General features: G+C 39.6%; 2 protein-coding genes across 2 annotated transcripts; both read left to right on the top strand.

Moving 5' to 3' along the window:
* The first annotated feature begins 6,052 nt into the window (after window positions 1-6,052).
* dmrt3a (doublesex and mab-3 related transcription factor 3a) lies at window positions 6,053-9,088 on the top strand. The gene is made up of 2 exons (XM_027029072.2): window positions 6,053-6,446; window positions 8,115-9,088. The coding sequence occupies exons 1-2, from the start codon at window positions 6,053-6,055 to the stop codon at window positions 9,086-9,088; spliced, it is 1,368 nt and encodes a 455-aa protein (XP_026884873.1).
* Window positions 9,089-14,433: 5,345 nt separating this feature from the next.
* dmrt2a (doublesex and mab-3 related transcription factor 2a) lies at window positions 14,434-17,723 on the top strand. Its single transcript, XM_027029417.2, has 4 exons — window positions 14,434-14,629; window positions 14,847-15,263; window positions 15,647-15,749; window positions 16,315-17,723. The coding sequence occupies exons 2-4, from the start codon at window positions 14,913-14,915 to the stop codon at window positions 17,427-17,429; spliced, it is 1,569 nt and encodes a 522-aa protein (XP_026885218.2). The 5' UTR covers window positions 14,434-14,629; window positions 14,847-14,912; the 3' UTR covers window positions 17,430-17,723.
* The last annotated feature ends 7,970 nt before the right edge of the window (window positions 17,724-25,693 follow it).

Consider the following 25,693-nt stretch of genomic DNA (forward strand, 5'->3'; position numbering starts at 1 on the left):
CAAGGAATTTCATTTGCAGTAGCATACTCCGGTGTTTATGTGGCTTTGTGTTCTGAGAAGACAGAACTGTAATGGATGACTGATTCTGCTTCTGTGTACAGTGCACTGTATAAAACCGAAAATGAAAATTACTTGTATTTTCTTTGCCCAGTGCTCTGAAAACATTCATTCGAATCTCCCTCATCTGCTGTAATCAATAACCTGGCCATCTTTTTTTCTTTTTTTTATTTAACGCACTTACTCTTAATTTCATCCCCCAGTGGTTTTAGTGAGAAGAATGTGGAGTTACCTATACTGCTTTGACATTATAAATCACAGCTGTGGAGCGGATCGCGCGGCAGTATCGATTGATCCTGATATATCACAGAAATTTACTGTCACTTCTGTTTTCAATTAAAGATACAATCAGTCAGATAATGACTTAATTGGATTTTACAGAAGATTGACTTTTATTGCCTCGTGCTTTACGAGTTTAGTTAAGGAAGGCCCCTTCATCACAGGGGGTTGTCAGTGGCGGTGGCTGTGCCACGTCCTTCTGTAGCTGCACACCGGCCTGTATTCTGGCGGCGGGCTGAAAAGTGTCGCTGGATTTGTTTTCCTTGAGCTGCTATTGCGCCATCAATCACAACTGCATGCAAGACAAAGCCACGATAAAGCTGTACTCGTCCTCAGGATGCATCCAAACACACACACACACACACACAGAGGAGGGGTAGACTAGGAGGGGGCTTTTTCATAGTCAGGAGTTCTGGATTTAAGGGAGGGAAGAATCACCATAAAAGTGGTTGATGACCGTGCAGTCTGAAACAGGACCCTGTTTACTGCAATTCTTTACATATGCGCTTCATATTGGGGTCGGTATGCAATGAATTGGAAAAAGCAAACTGCACTACTCTGGAAATTTGTAAATTGTTTGTCAAAACTCTACCGAATTGATCAAGGTTATAGCCATATCAAGAGAAAAGTATGAGATTACCTAAACCATAACAATGCAGGATTCAAGTGTTTCTATACTGTCTTTCAGCCTGGGATGCCAACAGAAAATGTAAACTGTGTTATTTTGTTACATACTGTGCTGTTTTATTGCTCAAGAGATTCACAAATAGTCTGCAGGAATACCAACATCATTTTTTATAGCTATATATTTCCAAAATACTGAAAATCTGGAATAATCTCATTCACATATACTGTAATTTGTGAATGATGATGGTCCCGATCTTTGTGTTTCCTGATTACACCAGTGATAGACTGGATTTATGTGTTGGGCATGCCTGTGAATTAAATTGTGTGTGAATGATTTAGGAAAAAAACATTTTCTTCTCTTTCCCAGAAATTAATATGGGCCAGTATATTTGTACAATTACACCAAACTTCCAAATTATTAGACACACCTACTCTATTACTGTACCTACAGTACCCATCACATTTATGTGTACTCAGACATTAACTGTCTAATAGTAACTTGTCTTGCTCTCTGCACAGTTATGCCATGCTTCAAGGGGTTTCTTTCCTCAGTGATCTGTGATCTGATCTATTTTCGAAGGCAGTTGATGTTTGGATATTTTGTGTATGTATAATGCAAACATGTCATGGCAGTGGTAGCCTAGTGGTTGATTAGTCATCAGAAGGTTGTCAGTTCTGATATTTTATTCAGTCATAAATATGTCATTTTGGATTAAAGTGTCTACTAAATGCCATACCTGTATCAGTTTGTGCTGCATTCATACGTTTTTCAATGAACAGAACATACAAGTGCATTTCCAGTATAAAAGCATCCTTGTAGCATCTGCCCGTTGTCCATGTTTTGTCTTTTTTTATGTGGTCAAACCCAGGTCAGCTATGAAAGTGGCTAATAAAGGTTTGCACAGTGGTACCAGGAGTGGTGAATTATATCTTAGAATTGACTGTAAATGTATAGCAGCCTATTTGATTTGGTTGTAGACTAGATGTACCTAATAAAGTAATCACTTAGTACATGTACATACATTGTAGTACTAAAAGAACATATAATGATATAACCAATTTAACTTTTCTAACTTTCAGAAAATGCAGCAGAAGTGACCCTCAACACTTAAATGCGGATTTTAGTAAAGAAAGTTAAATGGTCTGAATTACAATCCGAAAATCAAACATTCTTTTAAATAACATATTGACCATTTAGTGGTGCCAAACTTCAAAAATAGGATAACATTTTTAATGCTTGAGGGAAATCTTTATTGAAAGTAGATCTAGTATATCACCAGGTAGGACATGTGATACTACAAATCACTCTTTTAAAAAAAGGATCCAAACAGGACTTAATTATTTCTTTTAAACTAGTATATTAAAACAGTTAATTCTATTGGGATCAATGAGAATAGGCAAGAGTGTCAACGGTACTATTGTCTGCCACTGTTCACACCAAGATAGAGAGGGTGTGGCTGGGAGAGGAGTTGGCTGTCAAACCGCAGTGATTTGAATGCCCTTGGCGGCTCTAGCTGCACAGAAAAATTAGCAAGACATTTCACTGGACAGATGTCCCGCCATCACTCACAACTCTGGTGCCTATTGGACGCCTGTCATTTGGCTCAGTTGGGGATCCACCCTCCGGAATATAGACGATTAGGCAACTGGATGCTTGATGTTGTTCCTATATATTGTCACGGCAAAGCGGGAACAGCTTCAAAGCTATGGTCGTAATCTTTCCTAATTAGTCTTTCATTTAGTAGTTGTTTTTTGGTAGCATTGGCATTGTATTGAGAGTCTTTCAGGACAATTTCAGTTGAGTTTAATAAATAATAGCAAATGAAAACATTTTTCTGGGATCTGCATTTCTGTCAAAACAAAAATGATTTAAATTCTACATTAAACTTGGGAAGCGTGCTATCCTTGTCACTTTTCTAAAAATTCTGAAATTCTTTCACAATTCGAATCTCAGATCTTTTCCCAACATGTAACTTGGTCTCAGCATGTAGCCAGGAATTGCATGTTCTTAGTTAAGAGGTTAAAAAATAATTAAACGCTGGGGTGGAGTTTAACTGCCTAATATTTACCTAATGGCTGGCAGATGATAGTCATAGCAGAACATAGTAGTAGCTCAGCTGAAAGATTCACTGTTGGTTCAGATAGGTTTATAAATGCATGACTTTCAGGACTGGGATATTTATAGACTCTATACTGTCCTTTACTCAGTATAAACTGCGCTGGCGTTCTGTACTGATGAAATGCAGGCTGGTGCTGATATCTTAACGCATTCATTTCAGTTTAAAATCAAATCATGGAGTCCCATGCCCTTTCTTTTTATTCCATGAACTTTGATAGATTGTACTTTCATTTATAGACGTAACATTTTATCCAACATATAATATGTTGATGATAATTTTAGGTGAACATTTTTATATATTTACTATTTTGCTTTCACATGATCCCCCGACCAATTTTTTAAATCCACAAACTCTAGAAGGTTGTATTAAAAGATATATAAAATTACAAATAAGTCTTAAATTGTCACAAAACTCCATTTTGGACCTCGTGGAAAAATAAATAATATAACTACAATGAAAGTCTACTGTTTAAATTCAGATATCGCTCACTTTCTGAGGGCGTGGCTTTTGCACATCACTCCATACATCAATGCCTAGCTAATTTTATTTTCAATTTCTATTTACAGACTCTATTAACATAGAGATCTTTGCTCGTTAATTGCTGAGGCCAACTGACATTTTCAGTTTAGTGTCATTGTATAATTCTTTATACTAATTTGTCAAACGATTTTGAACACACAAGAATTTCTGTTATATTACAGGCTACTTGTACTGTCAACGCGGCGTAACTCCTTTTGATGTTATTATTTCGTATTGCTAACACTAGATCTAGTTGTGGAGTGGCATATCATGTGCGTTACACTCCATAAACTGGAACGATATCAGCTCAATTTGTTATGTATGCTGTACATGTTTGATTATCAAATCTCCGGAGCCTGTAACTGTAAATTGCTCTACAACATTTTTTTTTACTTTGTTTTTGAACAGTCGTGAAATAAATGATCAGCGAGAAGCCATCGAGACAGTCTAAATGTTTTGTGAATTAGGCTATCCCTGAATGATTCTCGTTTAAGTGCTGATCAAAAAGTGGGGCATATCTCCTAAAGGGAGCGACAAAAATTCAGACGATATAAATATAATTCTTTTTCAATTAAAACATAAATTAGGTAGGCTATTTTGGTGTAAAATAAACTAAAACATGATCTCATTTAGGCTATGGGGTAATAGCCTACTGTCACCTGCATTAAGACTTGTTCATCTCAGTAGGCCTATTTTATTAATAGGAGCTGTTCATTTTTGCTTGCCTCAGTTCCAATAACATATATTTAGGCCATTATAATTGTCTAAATTACGCGCAGTATTTTATGTTTAGTCTGCCTCTTTCCATGTTTTTGTTTTATCACGGTCATCACCAGTAGACAAAACTTGATTCAATAGCCGAACGTTGACAATTTCCTAGACTTGTACTGGCCGTCACGTTTTTCGTGTTCATCATTTTGTGGACAACAAACACAATGCATTTTATGCGCAATCCTAAAATGGACGTAAAACGTAAATAATTTTATCATATATAGCTGCTCAATATAATCGGCCACGTCCTCCCCTTCGTATTCATTCGCCCTGCACAAACTGCATGGCGCATTATCGTCACCTTGAAATTTCCTCTGCTATTTTCCAATTAAAAGCTTAATAGCCCTGGAAACGGAGTTCATGTGGTGAAGTTTACCGTGGCCCCCTGTTCTCAAAGTTGTTCTGCTGGGATCCCATTATGTGCTTGACTAAACCCTTTTAGGACCAGAAACGGGGCTTGGGGGGTGCCCGGTGTTGGGTTTCAATAGACTCTAACACTATAAGGCGATGATGGAGCATCTCAACATCTTAAACATTGCTGTCGTGTAAGATGCGCTAACCAAGTAATGTATGAGAGAGAAAAAATACACATCACTTCTTCGTATTATGTTGAGATGTGAGGAAATCCATACAACACACTATATTTTGGCAGTGGAAATGAAATAGGAATGATTATCTTTGTCAGATCTGATACTGGCCATCTCTATGTATCTTAACCTAAAATATGCATTCCCCATCTAATTCCTGTTGTTTTTTTCCTTCCACAGCAAAAAAAAACAATAACTCAACCCAAATTTAATCGCTCAATTAACTCGAATAGCGCGCTTTCTCGGCCTGTTTAAAACCCCTCATGGGAATAAGTTAAGCACATATTCATATGCAAACCAGCATATTATTTCTTTTCTGTTTAATTCGGTTTCTCAGCATGTGGTTAAACAAAGTGGTCTACCGACTGGTTTCACCGTATTCATGCGAAGCTCTCAGCGGCGATGTCAAGACGGGATGCATTCTTTGGCATATTCCCAGTTGATTTTTTGAAATTGCTGCAGCTCTAAGACCTTCCTTAAGCATGTTGTAATAATTGCTTAGGATCAGGTTGCTGTCCACTCGAAATGTTCACAAATTATGAAGCGGGCAGCATTTTGGTCATTGTAGTATTAGGAATAGATTACTCGGTCGCTGTTCTTCTTTTTACAGGGACGGGACACACGCTTCACTGTTTTCTTAGTTTTTTTTCTTTTCAAAGTTTTTTTTTTACAAGTAATGTTTTTCTTATAGAGTTTTTTTCTTTCAAAAATAAGTATTTTTTTTAAATTGTGCACCCAAGAGATTACAAGACGAAATATTTTATAGCTATATCTATCTTTTAGTCAGATTCGTGAGGGTTAGGCGTATTCCTTCATTCCCTGAGGATCCGATCTGCTTATGACAGTGATGAGAGAGATAACGTGAAGTTACTCGCTTCCATTAGTGCGTGGAGTATTCCCTGATGCACGTCTTTATTGCCGGGGAAAAGGTGGATCCTTGTCTTTGAGTCAACACCTCTTTATCACGAGTGTAGCGAGTAGCAAAAGGGGCCTGATCTCCTGACTACTGACAGCACTCTGCCTCCGAACCTTATCTGATGCACTCGCCGCTCTGGCACTGTTGGAAACGAACGTCCATCTGACTTGTGTGAAATGAATGGCTACGGTTCACCCTACCTCTACATGGGGGGCCCGGTCTCCCAGCCAAGAGCGCCCCTCCAGAGGACGCCCAAGTGTGCCCGTTGCAGGAACCACGGGGTGCTTTCCTGGCTAAAAGGTCACAAGCGCTACTGCCGGTTTAAGGACTGTACTTGCGAGAAATGCATTCTTATCATCGAGCGCCAGCGGGTTATGGCGGCCCAGGTCGCGCTACGGCGGCAGCAGGCGAACGAGAGCTTGGAGAGTCTCATTCCAGAGTCGCTGAGAGCGCTACCAGGCATCGCCGTTGGAACTGGAGGCGGCGAGGCCGCCCAGACCGCACCGCCACGAACCAGCAACATTGACTTGCGATGGACAGCCGACCCAATTACCCCACAACTACCACAGGGTAAAATAATCTGGCCATTTAAAAAAATTATTTGTGGCGTTTTGTTTTGTCGTGGTATTTATACATTTTTATCTGAACATTCAATATGTTATAGACATCCAGATAATTTACTTTAGCTTGCTTGATGTACGTTTTAAACAATGTTGTGACAACACGTCTTGTAAAAAGCGCTATATAATTTAATTTGACTTTGACATTTACATAGAGTGAACTCTAATGGAGGATGTCTGATGATTGATTTTAGAGTATTATTTTAGTAAGATGCTAATGCAACTATACAGAGATTACATTTGCACGTTTTCCAGGTGAAAATATTTTCTAGACTATGTATTTCCAAAAACAGTGTTCACGCAACTGAGTTAGTCTATTCAGTATATTTTTCATACTGAGATTTTTTAAATAAGGAAACATCCATGTTTTTGTAGCAAAGTGCTATGTGATAAAGTATGGTAACGGTAATGACAATATTAATAATACGCCAATATATATATATATATATATATATATATATATATATATATATATATATATATATATATATATATATATATATATATGTGTGTGTGTGTGTGTGTGTGTGTGTGTGTGTGTGTGTGTGTGTGTGTGTGTGTGTGTTCCTCATTCTAAGGAAGCCAACACAACTTTTCATCTTTTTTACTATCCAGTTTTAGTTTAGGTATGCCGGTTTCCTTTTAAGTAAAAACAGTTTCTCGTATTCTTATTTATAAATAGCCTAATATAATTCAAAAACTCACGTGAGATTATGAGTTAGGATACGACAAAATTGGACAACACGGTAGGACGCGAAGCCGAGCCAGTGTGATATCGACTTTCCTTCAAGCTCATTTCAATAAGATGATATTTGATCGTTTCAAAGATTACAGTAATCAAGGCGGGACAGCGCCGAATCGAACGCAATAACAATAATTTTTGGGAAAGATCAAAACTCAAGTGAAATGTTACCAAATAACAGGCAATCAGTTTGCAAAAGGTGGTGAAGTTTAATCTACAACAAATCTCTCAGTGATAGCCAGTCAGCAGTTTTGTGTTAACAGCTTTTAGAGGAAATAAAGTCAGCCGATATAAATAATCTTAGAGCTGACAGGCGAGTAACCTATCAGAGGAATGTTGCTTTCAGTCTCTGTAGTGCTGAGGTCCAGTTCAGGGTCCATTATTGATGAAAGTGACTCGAAACTACATATTCCGCCTGTGTTTTTAAATTTTTTATTTTTATTAACGTCAATAATATGTGGTATTATATACAATACGTATGCTACTAGGGATTAGCCAACATGTTTAACCTTAATTTTGCTCTATTTGAAATCATACATATATAAATGCTATTTAAATTGTTTTAATGACTGACTAAATTAATTTCTATTTAGCCTATTAGAAATGAGCAGTGAGTCTGAACCATATTGTTTATAATATATTATACCATTTTCTCCCTTAAAGTATGTTTTATAAAAATGTTTTTTCTTATGTAGTTATGTAGTTTCTTATGTAAACCATTACAGTTTCAAACCATAATTCTTGAAGTTACATTATTAGCTTTTCTTACCTGTGTAAATTTAAAACTCCTTTTACTGCACTTATGCCCAGTGCATGCATTTTATTTCATGTTTGTGCACATAGATTTAGAAAGCTGTACTCATTTGTGTGTTTCAGAGCTGAGTGAGGATCTATCTGCTGAGCAGTCCGGAGGAGAGAACAGCGGCAGCGCCAGTGATCGGGAGCAGGAACCCGCTAGCTCCCCTGAGGAGCCCAAACCCAGTTCCTGCTACACGCCCGACACCCCTGAGCCCCCTCCCCACCCCGAGGAGCCCCGCTATGCACTGCCCAAGGCCTGTGTCGACCCCGAGCCAAAGACTGACAGTCCCAAGTTTCCCTCCGAACCAAACCTCCTAATCGAGGGCCTCTCAGGCTCTGTATCCCTCCCCTTCAACTTGCGGGCCAACCGCCCACCCCTGGAAGTGCTGAAGAAGATCTTTCCCACCCACAAGCCAGCTGTGCTGGAGCTGATCCTTCGGGGCTGTGGTGGAGACCTGGTGGGTGCTATTGAGGTCCTCCTCTCCAGTCGCCCTGCCACAAAGGTGGACAAGACCTCACCTGACACCTCTGAAGCCCTGGTCCTGCCCTCTAATGGGCACCTTTTTGAGCACCCGCTCACCTCATACCCAGTCTCCTCCTCCAAATGGTCGGTGGGCTCAGCCTTCCGTGTGCCCGACTCGCTGCGCTTCTCGCCTGAATCACCTGGAGGTGTGGTGCCGGGTCCACTGGGCATGCCACTGCAGCCCAGCTTCCCCCAGTCGCCCCGCTACCCATTGATGCTGCGCAACTCACTGAGCCGCAGCCAGGCGGGCCCCTTTGTGCACAATGATGTGACTCTGTGGAATACCATGACCCTGCAGCAGCAGTACCAGCTCCGCTCGCAATACATTTCACCCTTCTCTGGCCCCTCGCCCGGGGTATTCCGCACCTCGCCACTCCTAACGTCCAGGGCAGCACAAGAGGAGCACCGGCTCAGCATGCAGGAGGATGGCTGCCCAGTCGTGGCTAAACAGACGATATATGCACCCGATGAGGAGTATGATGAGAGGTCTGACTCCTCGGACTCCAGAATCCTTAGTACGTCCGCCTAACCTCTGCCTGTCAACATGGGGAAGTGAGCTAATGTACCAAAAGTGTTGTAAATGGAACTGAAAAAAGACATATGGCACATTTTGCCGTTGTAGGAGCTTTATGAAAAATATATTGTACATTACATAATGTATTATGTGTCTCTTTGAAGTAAGATGTTTGTGCAGTGCAATGTGTGAACGTACTAGTGCAGTTGTCTGTAACATCTACACATAAAATCACCAGCTTGACCTGACCAAAAAGTGTGACTGACTGACCATTAGTCTGTGAAAAATAACCACTAATTCCACTTTGCATGAAATGTACTGTGAATAGCAATGCAATGTAGAAATAATGAAACAATAAAGCATGTAAATGTATATGTTGAATACATACTTTGAATTGTCATTGTCATTTAAGTGAAATGAATGTAGATAAGTTGTAGAAAATTACACACAATTGTGAAAGGCACTATTTGGTAACACTATTGGGATATTACTGAATTTTGTAATTACAAATAAGAAGTTGTAGATTTGCTGGTAAGGGGTGGAGTCATTTCAGCAGATAACGATAATTCTCCAAATATTTCTTAAATATAAAATGTAATAGTATAATAACAGCATAACCGATAAAAACAGTGATGACTGAATATAGTCTAATTTCGTTGCCCCCACTGAGTACATGCAGAACAACTTAACCCTTTTACAGTTTATAAGCAGAATTTTAATAATTTCCTATCGGATTTGAATTTATCCGCTGAACTGGCTATAATAAAACGAAACTACAGTGCAACTTTAATTGGCCTTAACCTGTGTACTGTACATAACAATATGACCAAAATAATAAAACTGGGCAATAAGCGTATTTGGGGTGTGTGACCTTTGAATTTCGTCAAGTTCTGTGTATATGATAACGAAGTGCTTGCACGGTATGCGCTATATTAATGAATGCACTTACACTGATACCCGAAAAAAGTTACTGTTTGAATCATACGTTTCATCCATTTTTTTTCCCATGGTGGTGACCGCTTTTAATCACAGAAATAGTCTTTGATGTACCACGCAGAACTCAGTTAGTGTTACCTTGTGGTTACAAATATGAGACTGCTGCTCACACGCTTATTAAATGCTACTTCGTGTGGCTTGCATTTTTATGTTTCTCCAGCAGGGAAGACCTCTTTTAACCTTAAAACGCAAAGGGGCAAAACAGTCGGCTAAATTCCGAACGCTTTTAGCGTATTTAAGGGCCACGAGTGAGCTCTTCTTAAATCTGGTTGTGGTCGTTATTCAACTTTGGCTATCCTACAATTATATATGAGACAGGCGCTGGAGGCGGGGACTGAAAAGTGTTTTGTTTTTTTTTTGTTTTTTTTTACCAGTTCATACAATTTATTGGAACAAAAATGAGCAAATTGCTCCATCTAGTGGTGTATTTTAGACCATAATAGACAAAACCGGCTGTGTATTTGTAGAATTACCGAAGCAAACGACACGTTTAAACTATTATTTAATAAAAGAAACACGCGAAGAATAAAAGACATACACTAAGCAGAACGCTTAGACTTGTAGCAGTACACTAATGAGCCTTGTAGTAGTATTAGACAATCTACGCTAAGACGTTCTGGCAAAAGAACAGAATTAGGATATGTAGACCTACAAAACATTTAGCTTAGAAATAACAAATAAAATAATATATTCTTCAAAATACGCTACCTTATCACTCATACTGGAGTCCCTTGTTTTAGCGAAAACAACGTTTGATTCTGACAGGATGTAGTCGAGGCTTATTTGTTATCATTTATCAAAAGCTATGTTGACTGAGAACTTAAGTAGTTTAAAAAACGTGTTGTTTAAAATTACACTGAACATTGTCTCGCTTAATTAATATGACCCTAACACTACTATGAGTTTGGGAAACAGGATCCCGGTACAGTGGTTTTCAATTCTGCCGTAGCATTTACTTCAGAGTGATTCTATGGTGCCATCTTGCGTTCATCCGGTTAAATGCAATAATTGTGCAATTCCTGGCACACATTTTTAGTTCCCATGTTCTCTAATGTGTATAGAATTTTTACAACACGGTTAACATATGGACATGTTAATGGAGTTTAACTGCCGGAAAGGCACTGGGTGCTGGAAGGTACCACTAAGATAAGTATATAAGTTGTATAAATAAATAGCTGTATGAGCTGTATGTGTTATTAATATATCAGGTTTCTAAAAGAATAATTGAAAATCAGATTTAAGATGCAGTATTACCCAACTTGTTAAATGTTAAAAGTAATGTTGTAGTAAGCCAAATAATGCTGTCTAATAAATTAACATTACTACTAGTAATATAATCAATATGATGATGACTATTATTATTATTAATAATAATAACAACAACAACAACAACAACAACAACAACAATAATAATAATATGTTAGTTTTTTGTCTAATATGGTTCATTACACAAGTTTATTATATAATATGCATGCCTATATGTAACATCCAGTGAGTTTTACAGGTTTGAAAAAATTTGCTAGTCTTAGTCCCAAATGTCTGAATGTGCAGGTGTTGCAGCATTCAGCTCATTTGTTGACTTAACCGAGAGAAGGCTTATTGCGCAGGCATTTGAATATGAGCCACTAAGTCAACAACTTTCGTTGTCCTCAAATAGACAGACAAATTATGGCTGGTATAGCATTCAGCAGAAAACACGTATTACTAATCCATCAAGCTTCCTTAAATGCTATTTAACATAACAGGCCCTCCAGATCTTCCGCACTCCGATGGAGTCGCGTTCAGGGTGTCGCGCAGAAGCGCCACATGCGTTATTGTCATTCAACGTGAAGAGTAAATGAATTTTTCTGAAATGCATATTTCATTCGATTCAATACAGTGCACCGTCTATCTATCTATCTATCTATCTATCTATCTATCTATCTATCTATCTATCTATCTATCTATCTATCTATCTATCTATCTATCTATCTATCTATCTATCTATCTATTTTAATTATATCCTGAAAAAAAGAAAAAAGAAAGAAAAACTGTTTTTGCTCAAAACCTCGATTTTCACAAAGTAAGAGGTATTTCTATATGACATACAAATCTGTGTTAATGCAATTGCAACAGGGAGGATCAAAGCATTCTCTATATGGAGATTCCCCCATGGTAGCAGTTTGGTTTTCGGTTTGGCTGACCATAACCTTGCAAATAAATTAAGCAGGCAGGGCGGAGCGACAACGCTGCACCTGCACGTCTAACATCTTTACCACATGCGTGTCTGAATGGCTTCGTGACAAGTCCAGACTACCGTTAACACTCGGTTTAAATCACAGTCCTGACTGAAACAACTCTTGGAACAAATTTTGGCAGTGTTTCTAAATTAAGAGAGATAGAACTCAGTAAAACGTAGTTTTTGAAAATCAGTGTGTAATTTTGTCTCATAAATATGCTGGAATGGACGATGGTATCACTTTTGGCAGCTGGTGAAAATCTACCAACAATTGGTGATTTGTATATAACATCTTTAATTTTCATCGCGGGTTAGGGCGCTCGCGTACACACATACGCTGTAAATAACTCCAGCTGTGTGTCAAAACCGGATTATTTTGTGAATGCTTTCATCCCTTGAAACGCACTTCTGTGACGCAGATGGCGTAAAAGCACGAACAAATCATTTATAAACTGACATTTTAACGAGGGATGAACCAAACTTATCTTTAACTATTAACAATTAAAAATAATAAGTTCGTTCAGCCATTGAGTATTGTATTATGTGGATGGATTTATTAAATGTGTTACATAAGGAGATTTTTTTCACTGCCACTCTGCTTCCAACGTTCTTTATCTATTTAAATTACAATGTACTCCTTTTTAAAAGAGCAAAGCTCTTTTCGTTAGTCGCAATTTAAAGATTATAACTAGGATAATGGGGTGTCGACATTAAATAGAACCCATCCTAAAGTAAAACTGCATTATTTTTACATTGGCTTAATTGTTGTTCTGTCGAGCTATGTCTTAAGTAAGAATTGAACATAGCGTGCTTTCACTGTGTCCCTTGCAGGACTACGTCTCCGTTATCTCAGACAGTAGCAATGTTCCTGGGGTGTTATTCTTAAGTGGCATCTGACTTTACTTTGTTATGAGAGGCTTCACACATGGTAGGTCGATCGGAACAAAGGCCGAGGTGTTTTGTGTGTCTTTCTTGCATGTTGACTTGATTTTTACAGTCTCATTTGTTGTATCAATTCATTAATTTTGCCGAATCCATTGAGCACATTTTGTAAATGCATCAGCTAAATCTTGGCAATTGGCAATAATAGTTTGACTCTCATTTCTTTCTAACAACTACTAGTATAGCGGATTAAATATGGATGTGCACACTTTTAACAACAGGACAGCGAAACTGAACGCATCTGTAGCCCAAAATAATACATGGAAAATTACAAATATATACTTTCAGAGAGAATACCTGAAGTGAGAGGCAGGTTAATTTCGAAAACATTCTGACAGTTTGATTTAATTTATAAAGATGTAATTGTGAAGTTACCCATGCAATTGCCTTTGTAAACTGTTTTTTTTTATTACTTACACTAAATTTCACTTACACCAATAATATAGTACAAATACGTACCTTTGGTTTTAATTAATTACTGGTAGACAAATCTGTGTGTATTCTTTCCATAAGTAGAATATGTAGGCTTACCATTAAGCTTTGAGGGTTGTTTGAATAGAGATGAAAACAATAACCAAATTTTGCATTTTCGAGTGATAATTTGAATAGTTTCAATAGTGGTGACATTAGCATTAACAAACACAATCTAACGAAATATCACTACTTAATATAGGCCTGCCGCTTGCAAATTTCAGACAAATCGGAGGGCTGCTTGCTAATGTGAGTGGCAAAATAAACAGTTGGTGATTATTCCTCTCTGGGTCAAACTCGCTCATGTTAATGAAATCATGGGCTCCATCCCCTGCATATATGTTAACATGTAATTCGTGTAATTCTTTCAACGCAACATTTAGAACGAAACGTAATTATTGCTGGCACAAAGTAATCCCGAGACTGAACTTCAGTGGAATTAACCCTGAACGAGCTTGACATTAGCGGTTTTACTGATAGATGAACACAGTAAATCGTCTCTTCCTTTTAACGTGTAGGGACACCTCTTTGGCTGGCGATTAGCTGATAATTTCCCGGAATTGTTTTATTTGTAACTTCATCCCATTAAGAAGTCAATCGATGGAGAAAGTCTGACACAACCAATGGGGCCATGCTGTTGACAGCGAGCCAATCAGAGCGAAAGAGCAGTGGCCCTTAAGAGGAGGCGTCTTGGGTTGAAAGCATGAGATAATTTCTGTCGCTGAGGCAGCGTCAAAAATCACTACACCAAAGCACTGCTCTGCTCGGGTTCGCGTTCTTCTGCACTGCAAAGAAAATCGATTTCAGAGGTGGAGTCTTTTAACTCACCCCACCGTACAGGCTATTAAAGAGAGCTTTTAAAATTACTGAGCTCTGGTGTAGACAAGGGTATCTCTTCTGAACGTCCACTGGTGCGCGCTTTTGACGAGGTAAGTAGCCTATTTGATAAAGCTGTAGTTATTGCATGTATGCTCCATAACCTTAGAGATATAATGAAATGTGCGTTCATTTTTACAGTCATATTGAGCTTTCCTGTGAATAAACAGGTTAAACGTATTTGCGTTGTATCGACGAACACTTTATCGCTAGACTCTAATCAGCTCAGTCGTTGAGTGGAATGAACTCAGTTGCTACTTTTTGTTTTAGGCGGCATCAATAACAATAAAACAACAACCGAGTTATTCCGGACCCGTCCGAATTGGACCAGCCAACATGACGGAGCTCTCCGGTCCTGAATTTGAAATCGACGTGGAAAGTCTCGAAACGGAGAGCGATGACCAAACGGGTTTCACCACAGCGTTATCTAGTGCCGGAGAGGAGGACCTAGGCACCAAAGAGGATGACAAAGCCGGACACGCAAATCATGGTTCAGGAGACCAAAAAAAACTTAGCCGCACGCCTAAGTGCGCGCGTTGTAGGAACCACGGAGTGGTGTCTTGTCTCAAAGGACACAAGAGGTTCTGCAGGTGGAGAGACTGCCAGTGCGCTAACTGCCTTTTGGTCGTGGAACGACAGCGCGTCATGGCCGCTCAGGTTGCGCTAAGAAGACAGCAAGCTACAGAGGTAAGATTCCCTAGAATAGGATTTTCTTAATATCGGAACCGTATTTAAATATAATGAAACCGGTTACAGTAAGGCCATGGTTGTCGTGGTGGTATCAAGTCAAATGGTTTATATTTAGCGCTTTAATTGGAAGTTAAAATTTGCTAAATAGAATCCATATATTTCTTAAATGTGGCAGAAAAATATAAAGATGTATGTGCATCAGAAAAATGTTAATACTTAATAAACAGCAAAGAAATAGCAGATAGACTACCTATGTCTGACGACCCAAAATTCTAGCAACGAATATAATGTAAGTTAAATTAAGTGTTACATTATAATATGAATAAATCAGTAGATTATAAAATAAATTATATGCTCATTGGCCCATTTTCCAATTTTAGGATAAGAAAGGGATATCAGGAAAGCCAGTACAAGCTGAAAGACGGAATATCTTTCAAAGGCACATCCGCCCATCCACCATGCTGGCCAAAAGTATCTTAGAAGGTGAGTGCACATAAAAGAATATTACTGACAATAACAGGGTGGCGTTATGGCTGCTTTAACATGCTTCAAAATCTGCCCTTTTATTCATTACATTCATCCCTCTTTTCTATTCCTTGACAAGCTAATATATTCCTGTTCTCTCTCTCTCAGCTATTCTTGGATTTCTTTCCCTGTCTCTTTAATTCTCTTGGTTTCTAAATGGACATTTTAATTCAGTAAGCATCTCTCTTTTAATAGAACTGGAAATGTGTTGCATGAAATATGTTGTCAGCAGCAGTATTCTGTGATACTCAACAATAGATTTTATTGCTTGAATGCTTTAGAAGTAAGCACTGGATGCCTAAAAGAAATAAAAGACATTTATTTAACTAAGGAAACAGAATGAAAGTGCAAACTACAAAGGACTGCATGGGCTTTATTTATTTTTACCCAGAACAATTAAGCAAATGTATGAATTCTGTTCCATTTGATATGCATGGTATTATAAATCCATTACTCTACACTTGCACACGCGACTGTTCTGGGTTAGTGGGTCTCAAGGTCTAAGCTGGCTTGTTTCTTGCAGGCTACCGGCCAGTGCAGTCTGACCCTTTTCTGGGCACTGCGCCAAGTCTGCCTCCACCGCTGAGTGACCGCATGAGGAAGCGACGAGCCTTTGCCGACAAGGAGCTGGAGACCATTATGCTGGAGCGGGAGTACAAAGAGCGTGAGCTGCTGGAGTCCAACCAATCCGCCACCGCTTCGCTTTTCCTCCCCGGCAGTGTGGTGCATGCGGCCGAATACAACTCCTACAAGACAGCGTTCTCAGCGGCGACAGCTCCTGCAGTGCCCGAGCCACCCTCCAAGGACCTGTGTGGCTTCCTGCCCGGCTGCCTGGACTTGTCACTGGGCTATGGAGCAGCGGCGGCTGCATCTGGTGGGGCAGCCAATGTGGAGCTGATCTCCTCCAATGTGAGTGTGGCCACCACATACCGCCAGTACCCGCTCTCGCCTCGCTACATGATGTGGCCCCGTGCTGGCGGTGGAGGTGGCGGCGCCAGCAGCCTGGGCGATGCACTGCTCTACCAGCAGTGTCTCCTCAACGCCACCACCGTGCAGAACCTCAAACCTGGTGCTGTCTGGGACCCCAAGATGATGGCTTCTGGCGAGAGCCATTCGCCCGAGCAGGAGCCTGGCACTGCCGCTGCCCGACTTGAAGGCTCGCGGGTGGCTATGGAGGCCGGTGAGGCGCAGCCCGCATCTGCTGATGGGCTGAGCCAGAGTGGCAGGGAGCGCTCGGCCTTCTCGCCGCCCAGGCGGGCCTGTGGACAGTCATTCGCTGGTAGCCCACTGCACCCAGGTGGCCATGAGCATGTGTTAAACAAGATGAGCAAGGACAGCGCCAAGCACACACTCTCCATGAAGCTCAACTCCTTTCACTCTCTGATCCAGCAGACCCTGAGTGACAAGGGTTCAGAACTGAGGAGGCCCTACTGCAAAGACCTATTGGAGGAGGCCGCTAAGAAGTACAGGGATGTCTCGGCTAAAGATCTAAGCTCTTTGAAAAGTTCTGAGAGAGCAGTTAAAGACTTCCCGGTCAAGTCAACGGACATGAAGGTGTCTTCCAGTGAGCCATTGTCATTTTCGGTGGAAGCCATATTAAAACGGCCCTCACTCCCTGTCACTCGAGCATCCCAGTAAATGCCTGTGTAAAAAATGTACTTATGGACTAGGATCTTCAAGATACTGTGTATTTATTCAAACACAGACAGAAATAGATTGTCTTGACATTTATGGTTGTATTTGTATGGGATTAAACAGCTGGATGAGTTGATTTATAGCATTCATGTATTCATCCTTCTAAGTAATCTGTTCAGCTCCTTTAATACTTGTGTAAATAGCTTTGTAAATACAATAGTATGTGACAGAAGCATGTTGTAAATCAGTGTAGAGTATTTAAATGTATTGATAATTTTCTACTTTAAAATGTGTCAATAAAATGGTGAAAAAACATACAAAAGATGTTATGTTGTAATATATTTTGTCCTACATCATTAGAGATGTTGCCTTATATGTTACACCTTTACATTTTTAATATTAGAAACTCAGTTTTGCTTTATTATTATCATATATTTTATTTGCATATTTTCAACTCATTACAAAAAATCTCTTCAAGCCAACTTTTAAATTGTTTGAAACATGAACAAACAAACATTATCCAGAAGAAACACTCATGATAATTCCAGTGAGATAAATAGTAAAGCAATAGATTTAGGAGTAGAGCTCATAATAAAAAACATACAATTATATGTATAAAACCAAATGTTTGGATTGCAGTGGACAGTAGACAGTCAGTATCTTAACACATACAATTTACCCCATCTTAATCCATTTTTAAAAATAATTTTAACCAAATATTTACCTGGTTACCTTAAAGTTATAATCAATGAAGGAATTAAAACCTTTTAAATAGAGACACTGATAATAGAATAAGGGGCTGAAACATTTGTTTTCAATTTATAGATCACTAAGTACTTTTTGCACCATGTACAAAAAAAATCTCTGGTGTTGTGTTATATCAGGGACTATTATTTAATCTTCTTGGGGTGTTCACCATTGTAACTCTAGTATAAACATAATGTACATTGTACGTTTTTAATGACCTTTCAAACATTAGGTCATGATATTTAGCGTGAAAATCTATGGTAACCCTACAATGTTTACCATTGTCCACATAGATAACTAATTTGTTGTTATACATCTGATACATGTGCATACATCTTAATATGTGAGCATTAGTTTGTGGAAAAGCAGGTTACATTTATTTAGAACACTTTAGACACAGAACACCTGCTCTAGACATGAGTTATGTGAATATGTATCACAGATGCCATCTCCCCATCTTTCTACAGAAACTTGAGAGGTCCATAAATTGTGTATGTTTTACAATTCTACAGCTTTTTTCCCCTTTCAAACCCTTTGACCATTCAGCTGACACAGGACACTAAGATGGCTTGAACACACGTGTCCAAACATGGCAGTTGTATAAGATGAAGAACCCTGATTCTTGGGAGAATTATCTATTCAGCCTAAGTCTGCATTCAGTTGCATTCTTTGAGCTTTCTTCAAACAATACTCTGAATTTTGTGTTGCATATTAGTTAGATATCTATTTTAACACTTTTTCCACATTAAACTTATTTGACACTGTACACCTGGTACCTTAGGTATAAACATCCAGCATAAGTTAAAATTAATTCAGAGGCACAACTGACAGACGGTCCACACTAGATAAAGAAGCCCTTGAAAATTTGTAATGATAGACCTAGATTCCTTGCAAAGGCTTTTGGAGCTAAAATAAAATTGCAGCATTGTTAAAATACAGTTGTGTAACCCTAATAAATTCCCTGTGGACACAAAACATTGCGTTTGGAGGAGACATTTCCCTCCAGGACTCGTTCTCGATAATTTAAGACAGACAATTCTGTGTAATATTTTTTGGGTGTTTTTCTATCATGACTTTCAAGTATTTACTGTAAACAGTTCCTATAAACAGCCTGAATCCAAATTTGTGGAAAACAGGTCCACAATTTGTGCAGCAAAACCAAAGGTGGAGAGATTGTACAGATACATTTGTCTATTTGTGGTTCAAATAGTTCCAGACTAGTAAGGATACATGAGCTAGTAGATGTGAAGTGTTTGGAGGATGGATTCTTGAGCTAGCAGAGGTGAAGTGTTTGGAGGATGGATATATGAGCTTGTAGCAGTGTTTGGAGATGCTAACTGCTGCTGATAGGGATCTGCTGATGCCATCAAGACAGATGAGCTTCATTCCCAAAGTGTCGAATTTAGCGTATTAGCAAAGTGCACTTGCTAGCCCTGCAAACATGTTTGTTCAGCTCCTGTTACCAGCCTCTCCCATTAATCTAATTCCAGGTGTTCATTTGAACACAGCAACTAAATAAAATGGCTAAGATAACATTTTGTTTATTTGACACTAGTTAAGCTAACATTAGCATTGCCTTGAGCTACTGTGGAACTGTTTGGGAGTTCCTAGCTTTGAGTTAGCGAGCTGTCACATGGAACAGTTTGTATCCATCTTGAAGGCCAACTCTTCTTTTGTTGAGTGTGCTCACTCGTTTAAGGTAGATGAAGGTTTCTGCTGGTCGCTATCTGATAATGCATGTTACATTGCTGATGCAGCTAGTTCTCATTTTGGCTGTTTTGTGTAGAAGGTGCAGCTTGCGAACTCTGGACAGTTTCAATGTGATTTCCATCAGGGTGAGAGAAAGAAAATGAGGTATCAGCTTGCACATGCAAAACATTTTTTCATCTGTCCTTTCCAGCTACAACATACATCACCAAGCACTATTATTACAAAGTTGACTTTGAGAATCTTCCCTGGCAGAGATACTTATTCCAAAACATATCGCAAATGTCCTACAAATGGGCCTACAAACATAGAGGGTTTGACTCTGATCATTGTAAAGATGCTCCAATTAGGCAGATCCACCATATATGATTAAATAATCAAAAGTGGTTACTTAGGTCCAATGGTCGCAGTTAACTGCCCTATTTTGTAGGCTAGGATCTTATATGTTGCAAATTAAATAGTCAGGCACTAATGGCTGCGGTGGTAGGTGAGCGGGTCAGATAAAACCTATGGCCTGTGTTTGGTTCCCATTAAGTCTTGGCTTTTACCCTAGAACATTTGGCCAGCCTTAACTTTTATTACTCTGAGTGGTATACTGCCTTGATCGCAGTTTGCAGTGTCCCCGTTCCCACCCTCTTCCCTCTCAAGCCTTGCCCATGCAGGTGCAGGAATATTCTACATCTTCTGATCTGTTGACTTTGTCGCTTCAGTAACTCAGTAGACTGGCCCAGGCCATGCTACAATAAGCTGCACATTAAGCAACTATTAGGCAGAAGTGTATGCAAACCCTCTGACACCTAGAAGTCACACAAGCTGAGGGTTTATTTTGACGTGCGGAATAAATGGCGTGCTGTGTATTTTGCATGGACTCTCACCAATGCGTGACCAGTGGGGTAGGATCCCTATTTATTACCCTCAGTTTCTCCCGTGTTTGCCCCTTCACTACCAGCAGCCCGAATTCCTGCAAGGCAACTTGTAATATAATAAGAAATGTGTAGCATGGAAGCTTTTGACAAGCAAGCAGCACTTAATTACTGTGTTTGCTGAGGTGACAGCTGATGAAGCCAATGCGGGCTCAGTCAAATCAGGGTTTAGCCCCGATTACTCACACACACAGACACACACACACACACACACACACACACACACAGACACACACACACACACACACACACTCTCTCTCTCTCTCTCACTCTCCCATCACACACACATGCAAGCACACTCACACACTTACCCAAACATGCTACCACTATCCTCTGTGTGTGTTTCCAAAGAAGAAGCTTGTCTGGCAGGTTATATCATTAGCACCTGTGGGAAGCCCCTGCCCCCACTCCCCTTCTCTTTTGCTCTTGCGCTTACATGCTTTGTCTGACCACATGGGTGAGATTCTCTGAAACAGCAACTTTTACAACAGTCGCTTAATCCTGCCAAACAAGCACACAACAGCTGAATATATTGAGAGTGTGGCCGGAAAACAAACAACAGCAGGGCTTGTTGAACCTACCACCTCCTCCCCCCTTTCTTGACAGGTTCATAAAGTAATCAGCCAAAGCTCTGAGCTGCTATTTCAGCAGTTGGGGGGGGGGGGGGGGGTTCAGGTGAAACCTGAGCCTGAATATCATTTTCAGATGCTTCCACTGAAGCCAAGCTCTTTTTGTTATTTATTCAAAGACATTGTTTACATGGGTCAAAACAACACTGTTGGTCTCTCGTCCTGATTTCTGCCTGTGCCTCCTATGTGTTCTCATTTTTTCTCAACATTTCCAAGACATGCGAGCAGATAAGCAAATTGGCGCAAGTTCATGTAAATGTTTGTAAATCCTTTAGGAACATCAATCTGGAAAGGTCTGCTTGGCAGGAGCATCTTGAGCTGTGCTGCTTGATCTTGTTTTATGGCTCCAGCTGCATACACGCATGTCCATTACACCAGGCGCACCACTCCATCGAATGCTATTACGAAGAGTATCCTATTGTCGGATCAGTGCCCAATGTCTACAAGATTACAAAACTATCTTCTGTGTCCAACCATGCATGGTCTTAATTTGCTAGTCTGAAAGGAGCATGGAAATTCTATGGAAATGCGGGGAAAAAGACATTGGATTTTACTGCAGAGGTCATTTCTGAGGTCTTTGTTTCGGCCCATTTAGAGTGTACCTTCAGCAAGTGAGCACTATGACACAAACAGGGAAATTCAGGTTGACCAAAGGGAAAAAGGAGTAGATGCTTTCTTTCTGCTTTCAGTTTTCTTTGGTTCAAAGGGAAAGTGTTATTTCACCAATCAGATTCACTCCACAGTGTAAACTGACATACAGAGACATATAAAACCTTCAGTAGTTGTAAATATAACACTTCGAGCTTCTAAATGAAGCCGCAATAGAAAATCCAATTGGCTAGATTTAATGAGCCAGTGCGGAATGAGGTCAATGACTCTGGCTCTCACAAGGGTTCCAGGATCCAGTGGAGAAACTCTTAGCTATTGGTGAGGACCAGTGTCAAAACACAACAACTGTTTTCCCAAAGAACTGCCCTATGGTGCTTCTCCTCCCTGCTCCCAATCCCCTCAGCACTGAGCTAAAAGGCAAGCCCCTGGGGCCACTTGACTTCTGCCCTGGACGCAGTGCTGTGATCCGCCACTGTCCTCAGCTCTGCCGAGGTACTGCCTGCTGGGAGAGGTGACTCGCTTCCTTCACAGGAGCAGGCCAAACAAAGGCCTGATGACAGATCAGGTGAAGGGAAAGGGATTACATGTCAGATTGAGAGTGGCTCCATGAGCAAACACAAGGAACCCCTCATGGGTGCATGAAGTAGATGGAATGCGAACAGGAGGTGCTGTTTGGGTTTCACTGGGGTTGTTGTTGTTGGGTGGTGTTGAAGGGTGAACTGGATGGATGAACTAATACATACATAAACTACCAGTAAAACTGATGTCAAATATGGATGCATGGCAAATATGTTGTACATTAGTGTTCTAATGCCCTCTAGATTACTGATGTATTGTGCTGCATCTGTTTACAGATATGTATGATAGAGGCTTTACACTGTAACTGTTTAGCTGAAGAAAATAACTAGTTTTTTTTACAATAATATTATTCTGTCATAAATAATAAACTTACAATTTACATTAGGTTAAACATAGGGTAACTAATGTAACTCATAATCTTTGTTATTCTTTTTCTAAAGCATCTTTTCAAAAGACACCTCACTGAAAGTCATGTCAAAATTTTAAACATAAGACAATAGACATTATTTTGGAAACAGTCAGATTGTAATTGAAATAACATCTATCTTCTAATTCTTGTAAAATTCACAAAAATGCTGCAAAAATAGGAGTACTTTGTTTTGAAAACACCCAGATTGTGATTGAAATAACACACATACCCAAATTCTTGTCAAATTTATATAAATGCTGTGAAAAGAGGAGAGGCATCGTTTTGTAAACATCCATACTGTGACTGAAAAAAAACACTGATTAACCACTGGGGGGGTGGGTGGGTGGTCCTATCTGCTGCACATATCCACTTCATTCACACAACAAAACGGTGGATACCTGCCAAGATAGTAAGGTGGTCAGTTCATCTCCCATCTTCTGAAGCCCAAGTCCTTCATGTAGTTCAAAATTTGGCTACTGCCCTGACTAATTTAACCTTGACAGAGGCCAAAGTCTGAGCCGTTGCTACTGTGACACTTAAGATGTGTTTAGCCAACATGATGTGTGCTATTCTCCATGTTGTCATGTAAACAAAGATTGTTTCCTGTACAATGCAGGGCTACAAAACTGGTTTATACTTCTTATCTGCTCAGGTTTCTGCAGGGTCTGGACATGATGTCTAAATGTCCCACCTGTAGGGCTGCAGACATGCTGCACAGCATCTGCAAGGGACTTTCCCTGATAGGCTAATCAAGAAAATCTATTTTGGGATGATCTTTATTTAGATCTGATTATCCTATTGACATCTTTGGTGAGATTTCAGTTTCTTGACTCCTTGATCTTTTGTTTTATCGACATCTTCACTGACACTTATCTATGTGCTCTTTCTCTGTTCTGTACCTTTCCTGAGTGAGTGTGCCAAAGAGCACAGCATACAGTGTTGTAAAGACAGTTAAAGAGTGAGTCAGAATGGATGAGTTTGTTGTTCGTTATTTGCACAGGGCACGTGAAAAAAACTGTGATCAGAAATATATGGAGAGGTGAGCAAAACACAGAGCTAATAGCATTCTCAATCCACCCCCCCCCCCCAAAAATGTGTTATTTACAGTATTTAGAGTTACATTTGTTGTCTATTCCCGCTAGTCTTATGGAGAGAGTGCTATTCAGGCAAGCGAGTGCTATTCTTTCCATTGACACACCCCTCCAATTTTTCAACAGGTTAGCAGCTATTAAAAGTGCTAATCAGGAATTGTATTGGCTTTCACAGGACTAGCACTACATTTACTAACATGAGCATGTTAGGGATAGCTCTTTTATGTTTGGGTGGGTGCAGTGGTGTTACTCCAACCCCTTTGTTGCTGCGGGACTCAAAATTACCCTGTGAGCTGCAGTGATTCCTGACTAGATCTTTGGGCTGATACTTAGTACTTTATAAATCAGAGACACTATATCACTGTAGCCTTGAGTCTGAATGAAATATCTCTATGTCTACCTAGATGCCCATATCCTTAAACATAAAAGTAAATACCAAAGTAAACACAAAAGTATATGATTTGTGTGCTGTGTCTAATCCCTCTTCTGAAGTTCTCCGCATGACAAAGACCTGAGGTGTGACGAACTGTCATATAATAGGCTGAGCTAAAATCTACAACTGTTTCACTGGGAAAGGGCTGTTACTAAACTAACTCATACCATAGCTGACAATGAGGAAGAGCTGGGGATGACTCAGGTTTCCTCCTGTCGAGCCAGGTGGTATTTTCCCCAATCATGACCACCACACCCCCTCTTCACCCACAACGGATCTGGTGATTGAACAGATACTCAGTTCACACTTAGTAAAGTCACCTGAGAGAGGGGTGTCTGAAATGCGTCTATCTCATGAGCATGACTAATTGCTTCAGTCTGTTAGATAGAAGACTTTAAATGTGATTTATTATACTGTACAGCTCTACTGCAGTAAGGTAATCTATTTAGCAGGCATCAGAAGAAAAGTTCCAAAGGAATTTGGGATTTCCTAAGAGGTTTCCATACTGAATTCAAAATTAATGACAAAAAATATATATATTTTGTGCTGTATACCAAACACAATTATATTTCAAAAACTACTTAATTTCACAATATAGCTACAATTTTTCTATAATTTACTTAATTTACATAACATTGCATATTGCTTTTTAAATTCATCCTATATTATATACGTAATATAAATATATAAAGAATAAATAAAAAATTAAACATCACATTGCAGATACAAGATTACACATTACATTCCAGAACCTGGGGCAATTAAAACCTATTTACATTTCACTCTTATTTTGAATTTCATGAAACATGTATTTCATTTATCTACTTGAAAGATTTGACTGGAGCCTGAGATACCTAGAGGTGATGCCCCTCATTTCGCCCTGGACACTCAGGCCTTCAGATATAACTCTTCATATCCTTTCTTCCAGAAGACAGCTTCATGCCTTTCCTGTGAAGTGCATGTGTGGGTATATTACTTCACTTTTCAGATGTAGCGGGGAAAAAAAAACAGACTACTCTAAGTTACAACTGTAGTAATATTTTGGGGAAGTGCATGATCATATGCCTTCAGTTTGCTGTACTATAGTGCAACTAATATGAAACCTCAATCACTGATAACACGTTTGGGATATTCTACTTC

Source organism: Electrophorus electricus, chromosome 9, assembly GCF_013358815.1.
Source record: "Electrophorus electricus isolate fEleEle1 chromosome 9, fEleEle1.pri, whole genome shotgun sequence".
Lineage (NCBI taxonomy): Eukaryota > Metazoa > Chordata > Actinopteri > Gymnotiformes > Gymnotidae > Electrophorus > Electrophorus electricus.

What these genes read in the sequence shown, in the direction of transcription:
- dmrt3a (XM_027029072.2), top strand. Translation starts at nt 6,053, where the DNA reads ATGAATGGCTACGGTTCACCCTACCTCTACATGGGGGGCCCGGTCTCC. An exon ending in TACCCCACAACTACCACAGG is followed by an intron (nt 6,447 to 8,114) that starts GTAAAATAATCT and finishes TGTGTGTTTCAG; the next exon opens with AGCTGAGTGAGGATCTATCT.
- dmrt2a (XM_027029417.2), top strand. Translation starts at nt 14,913, where the DNA reads ATGACGGAGCTCTCCGGTCCTGAATTTGAAATCGACGTGGAAAGTCTC. An exon ending in GAAGACAGCAAGCTACAGAG is followed by an intron (nt 15,264 to 15,646) that starts GTAAGATTCCCT and finishes TTCCAATTTTAG; the next exon opens with GATAAGAAAGGGATATCAGG. An exon ending in GGCCAAAAGTATCTTAGAAG is followed by an intron (nt 15,750 to 16,314) that starts GTGAGTGCACAT and finishes TGTTTCTTGCAG; the next exon opens with GCTACCGGCCAGTGCAGTCT.